The sequence below is a fragment of the Mobula hypostoma genome, chromosome 11 (genome assembly GCF_963921235.1).
Source record: "Mobula hypostoma chromosome 11, sMobHyp1.1, whole genome shotgun sequence".
In the NCBI taxonomy this organism is placed as follows: domain Eukaryota; kingdom Metazoa; phylum Chordata; class Chondrichthyes; order Myliobatiformes; family Myliobatidae; genus Mobula; species Mobula hypostoma.
Genome location: NC_086107.1, coordinates 46,537,620 through 46,550,050, shown reverse-complemented (window position 1 = coordinate 46,550,050; position 12,431 = coordinate 46,537,620). Strand labels below are relative to the sequence as shown.

Sequence of the window (12,431 nt, the reverse complement as noted above, 5' to 3'; positions counted from 1 at the left end):
GCAAGTGTGAGAAGGAACAGTATCCTTGGACAGCTGTGTCTATGCCAAATGGTGTTGTGAAGCTGAGCACTGGTTGGATGCTGAATGGTACTTCCTGGATATGCAGTCCCAAGCCTGCCTGTGGTTCCCATAGGGTGGTGTGATTGATATGTAGTGCCATTTGTATGCCACCCCAGTGACCTGGATGAGCACCTTCCCCATGCTGGTCAGTAAGAAGGCTATGACAAAGGAAGGATATTTTGAACGATAGTCTTTCTCAGCATGGCATGACCAGACTGTCCCAGGAACTGATTTCGATGGTAAACATGAGGAATTCTGCAGATGCTGGAAATTCAAGCAACACATCAAAGTTGCTGGTGAACGCAGCAGGCCAAGCAGCATCTCTAGGAAGAGGTACAGTTGACGTTTCGGGTCAAGACCCTTCGTCAGGACTAACTGAAGGAAGAGCTAGTAAGAGATTTGAAAGTGGAAGGGGGAGGGGGAGATCCAAAATGATAGAAGAAGACAGGAGGGGGAGGGATGGAGCCAAGAGCTGGACAGGTGATTGGCAAAAGGAATATGAGAGGATCATGGGACAGGAGGCCCAGGGAGAAGGAAAAGGGGGGGGGGAACCCAGAGGATGGGCAAGGGGTATAGTCAGAGGGACAGAGGGAGAAAAAGGAGAGAGAGAGAAAGAATGTGTGTATATAAATAAATAACAGATGGGGTACGACGGGGAGGTGGGGCATTAGCGGAAGTTAGAGAAGTCAATGTTCATGCCATAAGGTTGGAGGCTACCCAGACGGAATATAAGGTGTTGTTCCTCCAACCTGAGTGTAGCTTCATCTTTACAGTAGAGGAGGCTGTGGATAGACATGTCAGAATGGGAATGGGATGTGAAATTAAAATGTGTGGCCACTGGGAGATCCTGCTTTCTCTGGTGGTCAGAGCATAGGTGTATCCGTTATTTTGTCTGGTTCGATTTTTTTTTTAAAACAAGACACAATACATTCAGCTAATATTGTGTAAATTTAATACAAATTAAATAAAGTTAACATAATGTTGGAAAGTAATCTATAATGGTGATGAAAACATTTAACATTTTACTATGCAAATACAATTTTCAATACTTGCTTCCTGTTTACTACACTTGGGTGGTGAAAACCTTCCCACTAAACAGTTATCAAATATTATTTTAGATCTAATAAAATACCATTTATAATCTAATTGCAAGTCTTTAGTCTGTTTTATGTATGAAATGCACATAAATAGTTTTTGGATATCTTTTAAGTTGTTTACACCTATTTCAAGGGGAATATCTCACCACTCAGCAAATGGGATCAAACGGTTCACCCCATCCGTTATTTATTTACATACACACATTCTTTCTCTCTCTCTCTCCTTTTTCTCCCTCTGTCCCTCTGACTATACCACTCGCCCATCCTCTGGGCTTTCCCCCCCCTCCCCCTTTCCTTCTCCCTGGGCCTCCTGTTCCATGATCCTCTCATATCCCTTTTGCCAATCACCTGTCCAGCTCTTGGCTCCATCCCTCCCCCTCTTGTCTTCTCCTATCATTTTGGATCTCCCCCTCCCCCTCCCACTTTCAAATCTCTTACTAGCTCTTCCTTCAGTTAGTCCTGACGAAGGGTCTCGGCCTGAAACGTCGACTGTACCTCTTCCTAGAGATGCTGCCTGGCCTGCTGCATTCACCAGCAATTTTGATGTGTGTTGACTGATTTCGATGGCCTTGGATTACCTGTTCACAAGGGAAGGTGGCACTTGTCCTGTTATTGGTTAGGAATGCAGCACCTACTTTCGTGATGGGTTGGTGAACATCACTCACCTGTTAGATCATACCTCGGAGTCTGTGTATAAAACTAAGTGGGGTCCAGCTTATTGGCTATTACACTCCAGGGTGGGGCTGGTGGACTTTTGGGGCACAGGGGGGCTGATGGACTACTACAGCACACTGGAAGTGACTACTGGGTTTACAGTACTGAGTATTGTGCTCTTGTGGTTTATATATAACTTAGGAGTCCATGACAGTCATACTAGTCTGAGAGTTGGATCATCACATTTGGAACTTTCGAAGGATGGAGGGTCCTGTGGGGCTGGGCCTTATTCTGATTGTCGAAAGTTGATTCCATTGTGATTGGTTAGTTTAGAAGCTGCAGCAGCTTCTCCCAATGGATAACTGTCTGGTGTCCAGTTTGAAATATCCTGGATGTATAAAATAGCATATTGAAGGGGTGAATATTGTGTAGTCTCACACACAGAAGATGATGATTGAGCTGAGGTCATTTGCATATTGAACCGTTTGATCCCATTTGCTGAGTGGTGAGATATCCCCTTGAAATAGGTGTAAACAACTTAAAAGACATCCAAAAACTATTTATGTGCATTTCATACATAAAACAGACTAAAGGCTTGCAATTAGATTATAAATGGTATTTTATTAGATGTAAAATAATATTTAATAACTGTTTAGTGGGAAGGTTTTCACCACCAAGTGTAGTAAACAGGAAGGAAGTACTGAAAATTGTATTTGCATAGTAAAATATTAAATGTTTTCATCACCATTATTGATTACTTTCCAACATTATGTTGACTTTATTTAATTTGTATTAAATTTACACAATATTAGCTGAATGTACTGTGTCTTGTTTTTTAAAAAAAAAGATAGAACCAGACAAAATAAATGTTCATCCAAAGCTTAACAGAGAAATGTGAAAGAGTGGGGTTTTATTTATATCTACTATCTGATAATTTAATGAAGGGAACACTGAGTTATTCAACTTTGTCTTTGATATGAAGGTAGTTATGTTGTGATTAGAAACACAGTGTGGCCTCCTCTATATCAATGTGAGCTGATGTAGATCGGAGGACTGCTTCATTAGCACCTTTGTTTTGACAGCCACAACAGACTGGTTTTCCTGGTGGCCACCATTTTAGTTCTCCCTATTCCCATTTCACCATGTTGATTAATGGCCTCCTCTACTGCCTCAATGAGGCCAGTCTAAGGTTGGAGGAGCAACACCTCATATCCATCGGAGGAGCCTCCAACCTGTCGACATGTACAATGAATTCCCTAACTTCCATTAATTTCTCCTCGTCTCCTTCTCTTTGTTTCCATTCCCCAATCTGACTCTTCACTATCCCTTTTCTTCTCCTCACCTCCCTCTGGTGCCCCTCCCCCTCCTCCCGTGATCCATTATCCTTCTTTCCTTCTTTATCTTTTCCACATATCGTCACCCAGATTCACACTTCATCCCCTCTCTCCGATCCACTAAATATCCCCTCTCACCTGGCATCTTTTATTTGTCACCTGCTAGCTTCAATTCCTTCTCTTCCCCACATATTCTAGCTTCTTTCCCCTCTCTTTCCAGTCCTGATAAATCATTCTTGTTCTAAATATCAGCTGTTTATTCTTCTGCATGGATGCTGTGTGGCCTGCTGAGTTCCTTCAGCATTTTGTGTGTGTTACTCTGGATTTTCAGCATCTCCAGAATCTCTTGTATCTCTGTTGCGAATGTTTGGACTCAGCAGTAGGAGACAGATAAGTTAAGTAAATGAGTGAAAACAAGGGAAATGGTGTTTAAAGTGGGCACTTGTGAAATCGTGCACTTTGACAAGAGGAATCAAAAGGAAGGCTCTGATTTAAATGGAGAGGGTTTACAACTGGGGGGAGTATAGCGGGATCCTGGTGTTCCTGTACACAAACAGCATGAAGTTAGCAGGCAGGTGCAACAAGAAGTGAGAAAGGCAAGCGGCATATCGGTCTTTATTACCAAGAAGTTTAGAAACACAGACTATTATTACAGAATACAAAGTATTGGTGAGGCTACACCTGGAAAACTGAAGAAAGACTTCCTAGCATTGGAGGTAGCCCAGAAGAGATTGACCATGAGAATATCTGGAATGAAAGTGTTTCTTATTTACAAATGGTTAAAGCAGTTCAATCTTTATTATTTGGAGTGCAAAAGATTATGGCGCGCTTCAAAACTCAGAAAGCACAAAATCAGAGGGCAGTAAGTCATCCTTGACCCCAAGACACTGCTTATGAAGTAACAAAGTATAAGTAATTATTGATTATTGTATCTGAATTTAAAATACAAAATGATGTGTCCACAATTAATGAATACATTCCAATATTTCAGATAGGTTTACCTAATTTAATTAGTGTTTAATTATCAGAATACTAGTGTCTTTCATTTAAATCACTAAGATGGCATCAGTAACCTGTTAATAGTTCATTCAAAACTGAATTGAAAATTGTGATGAAAATTTTAACCTGTGAGAAAAAAGTTTTCTAATTCTGATTAAATTTTAAGAAATTATTATAATTTAAACTTTGTTAAGCTTTAGATAACAAATAGATTTTAATACATTATCCACAGATAATTAAGCATTTTATTTTTCATACTCTAGTCGACCTTTATAAACCGAGAAAAGTGTTACCTTTAGATATTTTCTTCCAGATACAAATTCCAAAACCCAGTGCACAAAGTAGTATGAAAATGACAAAGACGACTCCAGTAATCAGTTTAATTTCTTCTTCTTCTGTTAAAACAAGCACAAGTTTTTGAAAAGTTGAAAAATTAATAAACTATGTAATTTACAATATTCATAAGAATGTATTACTAACTTATTTGACTTATCAGTTTGAATTATCCCCTGCATGAATTAGCGGTACAAATCATATGCATTATATTTATTTTCAAGATGTGAAATAGCTGAAGATTGACACCTTTATCAATGAATGTCACATGTGTATTTGGGCTGATTCTAATTGTTTCTGTACTATGTTTTTATTGGCTGAAGCAGCTAACTAAAATTTTTTTCTTTCTCTTTGGATAGTTAAATTAGAGGCAAATTAGAATCAATCTCAAATAAGCCATTTTCACATCTTCTGTATAAACCGTGTGATTGCTGGTTGAGCTGATAATAATATTTGCTCCACGGTCAATGTGCATGTGTGAGGATTATCAGGGAAGCTTGAATATTGCAGAGCAATATATTAGAAATAAATTCTGTATACTTTTCCAATTGGATCTTACCTTTAGCCATGTTGCTTGCCAGTGTAAAATTTCCATGGAACTCTTTGTGCTTCACTGTACAGATGTACTTGGCAGAACTACTCACCATCAGTTCTACTCTTACTTTAGTGGTAAGACTAAATGTCCCACTTTGGTCCATAACGATATCATCAATAGACTGATCTTTTGAAATATCTTTCACTTTTTCATTTAGTACTTTTAACCATCTGACTGTAATTTCCTTTGGATAAAATTCCTTTACTTCACATATTGCAAAGTTCTCCTCTTTTTGCATAAATACATTGACTTTTGGTTTGACTGTGGAAGAGAGAACAGAATAAGTTCATGATTAATATATATTATCAAATACTCTAGTTAGAGATTACTGACATCAACAATGAGCAACCGGAAAACTACATTCTATGCATTCAAGCTTTAAACTGTTGTTCTTTTTGTTTATTTACATATTTACATATTTCTTACTTTTTTTTACTTTAACAGTTAAAAATGCAGTGGAGTGTCTACGTCATTTAATTATCATGCAACCATACATGACTACCCACGAAAACAGCAAAATGAAACAGTATTCCTCTGGGATCAAGGCTCAAAACACAATACCAACAGTCATACACAGCACAAGGCTCATACAGCACATATAGATAGAAGTAAACATACAGTCACAGAAAAATATGTAGAGAGAGAGCTCACGTCCCTGAGTAACATATCCTATAAGTGGTGTTGCTGGTACGGACAGGCAGTTCTTAGCAGTCCGAAGATGGGAGGAGCCAATCCCCAAATACCACAATGCAATTCTCATAGAGAAAGGCATTAATTAAAAAGAATGACCATGTATTTATGTAGACGCTCTAACGCACTGTAATTTCCCAAGGAATTCTGAATTGAAATCATTCACTATGGGAAAGCTTTCTGATGTTTTACTGAAAATGCTGGAGTTTACACACATAGATCTACCTTAAGTATGCAGAAAAGAGAGGGTCTGACATTGTTGCAACACACATCAAAGTTGCTGGTGAACGCAGCAGGCCAAGCAGCATCTATAGGAAGAGGCGCAGTCGACGTTTCAGGCCGAGGCCCCACCTAGTCCTGACGAAGGGTCTCGGCCTGAAACGTCGACTGCGCCTCTTCCTATAGATGCTGCTTGGCCTGCTGCGTTCACCAGCAACTTTGATGTGTGTTGCTTGAATTTCCAGCATCTGCAGAATTCCTGTTGTTTGCGTCTGACATTGTTGAATGGCATTGAATTGAATTGACTTTATTTCTTACATCCTTTACATACATGAGTAAAAATCTTTACGTTACGTCTCCGTCTAAATGTGTTATGTGCAATCACTGTAATTTATAATAATTTATAATAAATAGAATAGTCACTGTAACATAGAAATACACTGAAATCAGTGTGAGTTAATCAGTCTCATGACCTGGTGGAAGAAGCTGTCTCGGAGCCTGTTGGTCCTGGCTTTTATGCTCTGGTACAATTTCCTGGATAATAGCAGCTGGAATAGATTGTGGTTGGGGTGACTCGGGTCCCCAATGATCCTTTGGGCCCTTTTTTCACACCTGTCTTTGTAAATGTCCTGAATTATGGCAAGTTCACAACTACAGATGTGCTGGGCTGTCCACACCACTCTCTGCAGAATCCTGTGAGTAAGAGAGGTACAGTTCCCATACCAGGCAGTGATGCAGCCAGTCAGGATGCTCTCAATTGTGCCCCTGTAGAACGTTCTTTGGATTTGGGGGCCCATACCAAACTTCCTCAATCATTGCATGTCAGTGTGCAAAAGTGATTCAATTCTAAGTTTACAAAATTGGAATTCCACTCATTAGCCAAAGCTCACATTTGAACAGATTTAACTGGCCCATGACCTCCAGTATAGGCACCAGATATGAAGCCTTCTTTTTATGTCAGTGCAGAAAGCTGCAGGTTTCACCCGCCATCCAAAGGTAGAGCGTTCCTATGAAACTTTTCGTAAGCCGGAATGTCGTAAAGCGAAGAAGCAATTACCATTTATTTATATGGGAAAAATTTGTGAGCGTTCACAGACCCAAAAATAACCTACCAAATCATGCCAAATAACACATAAAACCTAAAATAACAGTAACATATAGTAAAAGCAGGAATGATATGATAAATACACAGCCTATATAAATTACAAATACTTCTCTACAACGATTGCCTGCACTGTTCTCCATAGCGAAAATCTCACGTAAGCGCCATCGGCAGAAAATCTCACGCAAGCGCTCTTGGCAAAACACTCTCTCCAGTAACCTTTAGGCTATGAAGCTGCCAAATCATACCAAATAACACGTAAAAATACGCAGTTGATATAAAGTAGAAATAATGTATGTACAGTGTAGTAACACTTACCGAAATTTGGAAGACAGCACCGAGCACACTGATGATGGTGTGTTAGGCTGAGTTGTCGCAGGTTTGGGTGGTGCAGTGGCCCCCACCCTCCAGGCAGCAACCCGATACCGATCCGCAAAGAATGCAGGGGTACAGCGGTAGCCAGGAGGCATCCAGCACATCTTTAAGAAAAAAGCCGAAATAAACATGCTAATTAATTATGTGCCGCCCGGCACATAATTAATTAGCATGTTTATTTCGGCTTTTTTCTTAAAGATGTGTTGGGTGCCTCCCGGCTACCGCTGCATTCTCTGTGAATCGGTATCTGTCTGGGGCCCGGGGTGTTGGGGTGGTGGGACACTGAGGTATCATCTCATCGTCATCTGTTTCCATTAAGGCAGGCAGGTCATCTTCCTCTATGACTGCCCGCCTCAGTGTCAAAGGTCGAGGTTCGTCGTCTGCTGTGGCTGATGTGGAAGGCTTGCTTGACTGCTTAGCCTCGTGCATTTTTAGATCATACAGTTCTTTGTAAGGATTCAAACCATCTTGCAAATATGCCCTAAGCCGACGTACCCTTTCAAAATTAAAATTGTACTTTATCATTGCAGCAAAAATCTCAGGTAGTTGCCTCACATTCAGTTCCTGGATGACTTCACCTTCGGTCCGTTTGCTACTGAATTCAGTTTTGATTGTTATCCTTTCCTCTTGCAATTGCATCAGCTCTTCATCTATCAGTTCTTGGTCATGGGATGCCAAAACTGATTCAACATCATCTTTGTCAACATCCACAAGCCTAACTCACTTCGTCCTTATTTCATTCACCATGATCGAAATACTTAATTATGTCTAGTTTTACGCTAAGTGTAACACCCTTACAAGTTCTTTTAGGCTTAAGCAATGCTGGCAAGAATCCCAGGGAGAGCGGCTGCTCAGGGTGCGCGCTGCCTTTTATCGCGTGCTGATTTTTTTTTGCTCGCTGCTTGGGGTGCGCGCTGCCTTTCTTCGTAACAGTGAAAACACCTTCTGTTAGCAAAAACAGGGAACTAATGTAGGTCTTTCGTAACAGTGAGGTTTCGCAAAGCGAACGTTCGAAAAGCGGGGGACACCTGTATCTTTATTTTAGTTGCCACAGTAGGTAAAAGGTTTGCTCCAAGGCCAGATAGCTCTGACGCACAATCCAAGCACATGCAATCACTATAAAAATATAACGTATATGCTTCATGTGAAGCATGATGGAGTGGGGCAGTGGCCGACTGGACTAACACCTCCATCACTTGAACTGTTCTACAAGATATGATTGGGTGTCAAAATTAGTAATGGTGTATTGCACACTACATAAGATTGTTACTTTTTAGAGCCAAACTTTATCAAATGCAACGTAACAATCAGTTGAGGGAGAAGAACAAAAAGATCAAGGCAAGGACAAGAGGAAGATGAGAAAGAAGAAAAGAGCAAGACAGACAGCAATTCCTTTCCTTGGGATGCCTGTGCAGAATGAATCTGACTGATATCAGTAATTGCAACTCTCATTCCCTATTCACAGACACTTCTGGTAGCAGATATCATAGCATCTGGTTGTTTACGTTGCAAAGTCATCAGCAAATAAACATGACTAATGAGCAAAATGAAAGATCTTTTTCTTACCTGAAACAAGCATCTCTGAAGTCTTTTCACCTTTATTTGGGGTTAGGTAAACAGTGCAGGTATAATTTCCTTCTTCATTAAGTTGTACTTTCGGGAGGTAAAGTGAAGCATTTCCATTCTGTAATGCATCTTCAAAAATCTGTGCACCGCTTCTGTTGGGTTGATGATTCCCTCCATTAAATATATACAGTTCCTTCTGAGATGTTTGAGATTTATAAGACCATTGAACAGCTACATCGCTGAGATCATGTTCTGGTTTACTGTATATGCATTTTAGAAGAACATCTTCATTTACTGAAACTTCCAGTGGAGAGGAAAATATCTCCAATTCCAAACCACCTTTAAAATAAGTTAAAGTAGTAAGTCATTGATTAGCTTTAATATCACAAATGGATGGAAGAATACATGATGAATGCTTAATTCATTTGTTGTTCAAACATGGTAGATTTGTCTGGATAGTGAAATTACGAAGTTTCAGGACAAGGCAGCTAACTAGTTACAAAATTAGTTTGGTGGAAGGAGTCAGAGGTTACCAGTGGAGACTAGCAAACAATGTGCAGTAAGAACTCAGAGGATCGAGCAGTATCTGTGGTAGAAAAGGAATTGTCAACATCTTGGGTCTAAGCCCTACATCAGGAGGGATGTTGTGGATGGCTGTGTTTCAGAATGGAGGCTTGTGACCAGTGTGAATGAAATCCAATCACCCTCTGATTTTCTTTCTGCTGTATTCTGCTGTTCTGCATCAGCAGATATCGAAAAGGGACCTTGGCTGAGCAGTAGGAGGAATCACAATAAAAATATGCCACTTTCCTAATGTTACTATAGGTGTTAGAACTTGTCAACGTGAAAAACTTTTACATTGTATAAAATACATGGAACTACCTTCAGGGCATACACACAAAATGCTGGAGGAACTCAGCAGGCCAGGCAGCTTCTATGGAAAAAAGTACAGTCGACGTTTTAGGCTGAGACCCTTTGGCAGGACTGGAGAAAAAAAGCTGAGGTGTGGATTTAAAATGTCGGGGAGGGGAGAGATACACACAAGGTGACAGGTGAAACCTGAAGGGGGAGGGATGAAGTAAAGAGCTGGGAAGTTGATTGGTGAAAGAGATACAGGGTTAGAGAAGGGGGAGTCCGACAGAAGAGGATAGAAGTCCATGGAAGAAAGAAGAGGGGGGTTTAGCACCAGAGGGAGGCAATGGGCAGGGGAGTAGATAAGGTGAGAGAGGGGAAAGGGAATGGGGAAAGGTGAAGGGGGGACATTACTGGAAGTTCGAGAAATCAATGTTCATGCCATCAGGTTAGAGGCTACCCAAACAGCATATAAGCTGTTGTTCCTCCAACCTAAGGTTGGCTTCATCACGACAGTAAGGAAAGCCATGGATGGACATATCAGAATGGGGATGGGAAGTGGAATTAAAATGGGTGGCCACTGAGAGATGCTGCTTTTTCTAGTGGCTGGAGTGTAAGTGCTCGGTGAAGCGGACTCCCAATGTACATCGGATCTCACTGATATACATGAGGCCACACCAGGTGCACCAAACACAGTATATGACCCAACAGACTCACAGGTGAAGTCTCACCTCCCCTGGAAGGACTGTTTGGGCCCCTGAATGGTAGTGAGGGAAGAGGTGTAGGTGCAGGTGTAGCACTTGTTCTGCTTGCAAAGATAAGTGCCAGGAGGGAGATCAGTGGGGAGAGACTTTTCCTACGCTACACTGATGACTGCATTGGTGCTGTTTCCTGCACCCATGCTGAACTTGTTGACTTCATCCCTTTTGTTTCCAATTTCCACCCTGCCCTGAAATTTACCTGGTCCATTTCTGATACCTCGCTCCTCTTTCTTGATCTCTCTGTCTCTATCTCTGGAGCCAGCTTGTGGCCAACCATTTTAATACAACTACCCATTTCCATTCTGATATGTCCATCCATGGCTGCCTCCACTGTTGTGATGACGCCACATTTAGGTTGAAGGAACAACACCCTATACTCCGTTTGGGTAACCTCTAACCTGATGGCAGGAACTTTGATTTCTCAAACTTCCAGTAATGCTCCCCCTTCACCTTTCCCCATCCCCTTTTCCCTCTCTCACCTTATCTCCTCTCCCGCCCATTGTCTCCCTATGGTGCTCCTCCTTCCTCTTCTTTCTTCCATGTCCTTCTGTTCTGTTCTATCCGACTCCCCCTTCTTCAGCCCTGTATCTCTTTCACCAATCAACTTCCCAGCTCTTTACTTCACCCCTCCCCCTTCAGGTTTCACCTATCACCTTGTGTATCTCTCTCCCCTCCCCTCTCCACTCCTCAGCTTGTCTTCTCCAGTCCTGCCGAAGGCTCTCGGCCTGAAATGTCGAATGTACTTTTTTCCATAGATGCTGCCTGGCCTACTGTGTTCCTCCAGCATTTTGCGTGTGTTGCTCGGATTTCCAGCATTTGCAGATTTCCTCTTGTTTGCGATTGGATTCCTTCAGGGTATTATTATTCTATGGATAGGTTGGTTGGACTGTCCTTTCAGAACAGTGGAGTCAAAGGGCCATAGAGATATACATCAGAGGGAAAAAGCCTCTTGCACGTGATGACCAAGATGTCCTCCTGAGTTAGTTCTATTTGTCTGCATTTGGTCCACATCCCTCTAAGCCTTTCCTATCCATGAGCCTGTCCAAATGTCTTTTAAACATTGTAATTGTACCCTCGAGCAGCTTGACTCATATACCCACAACCCTCTGTGTGAAAAACGTGCACCTCAGTTCCCTATTAATTTTTCCTCCTCTGAACTTAAACCTATGCTCTGTAGTTTTAGATTCCCCTAACCAGGGCAATGAGTTTATCCATGCCCTTTGAGCTATAAGGTCACAATTCAGACTCCTTCACTCCAGGGAAAACAGTTCCGGCTTCTACAGCTTCTCCTAATGAATTGCCTCCAGGCCTAGCAATATCTTTGCAAATTCTTTTGGTGCTGTTTCTTGCTTATCATATACCTGCTAGACTATGGCAACCAGACGGCACATAAGTTCCAGGACCAGTCTCACTAATATTTGGTAAAGCTGCAACAGGTCATCAGAACTCTCGTACTCAATACCCCATGTGCTGAAGTAAGGCACGCCCAATGCCTTCTTTGTCATATAGTATACAGTACCTGTGTCGACATTTTCAGGGAACTACTATATGTACTCGTACCTCTAGGCCTCTCTATTCCATAACAATCCCCAGGTCCCTGTCATTCACTGTTCATGTACTGCACTGATTTACCTTTCCAAAATGCATTACCTCAGACTTCAAACATAAAACATGAAACATACTCTAGAACACCACAGCACAATACAGGCCCTTCATCCTACAATGTTGTACCAATCTTGTAAACTATTCTAAGATCAATCTAACCCTTCCCTCCTACATAGCTCTCCATTTTCC

General features: G+C 41.4%; 1 protein-coding gene across 4 annotated transcripts in view; it reads right to left on the bottom strand.

Annotated features, from left to right (window-relative positions):
- Window positions 1-12,431, bottom strand: part of LOC134353701 (uncharacterized) — a 46,866-nt gene that overhangs the window by 31,722 nt on the left and 2,713 nt on the right. For all 4 annotated transcript variants that reach the window (XM_063061979.1, XM_063061977.1, XM_063061980.1 and 1 more), the window contains exons 2-4: window positions 9,025-9,363; window positions 5,037-5,333; window positions 4,438-4,539 (exon numbers count right to left, since the gene is read on the bottom strand). In XM_063061979.1, the coding sequence (XP_062918049.1) occupies window positions 4,438-4,539; window positions 5,037-5,333; window positions 9,025-9,363 (738 nt within the window). The remainder of the gene's footprint in view (window positions 1-4,437; window positions 4,540-5,036; window positions 5,334-9,024; window positions 9,364-12,431) is intronic.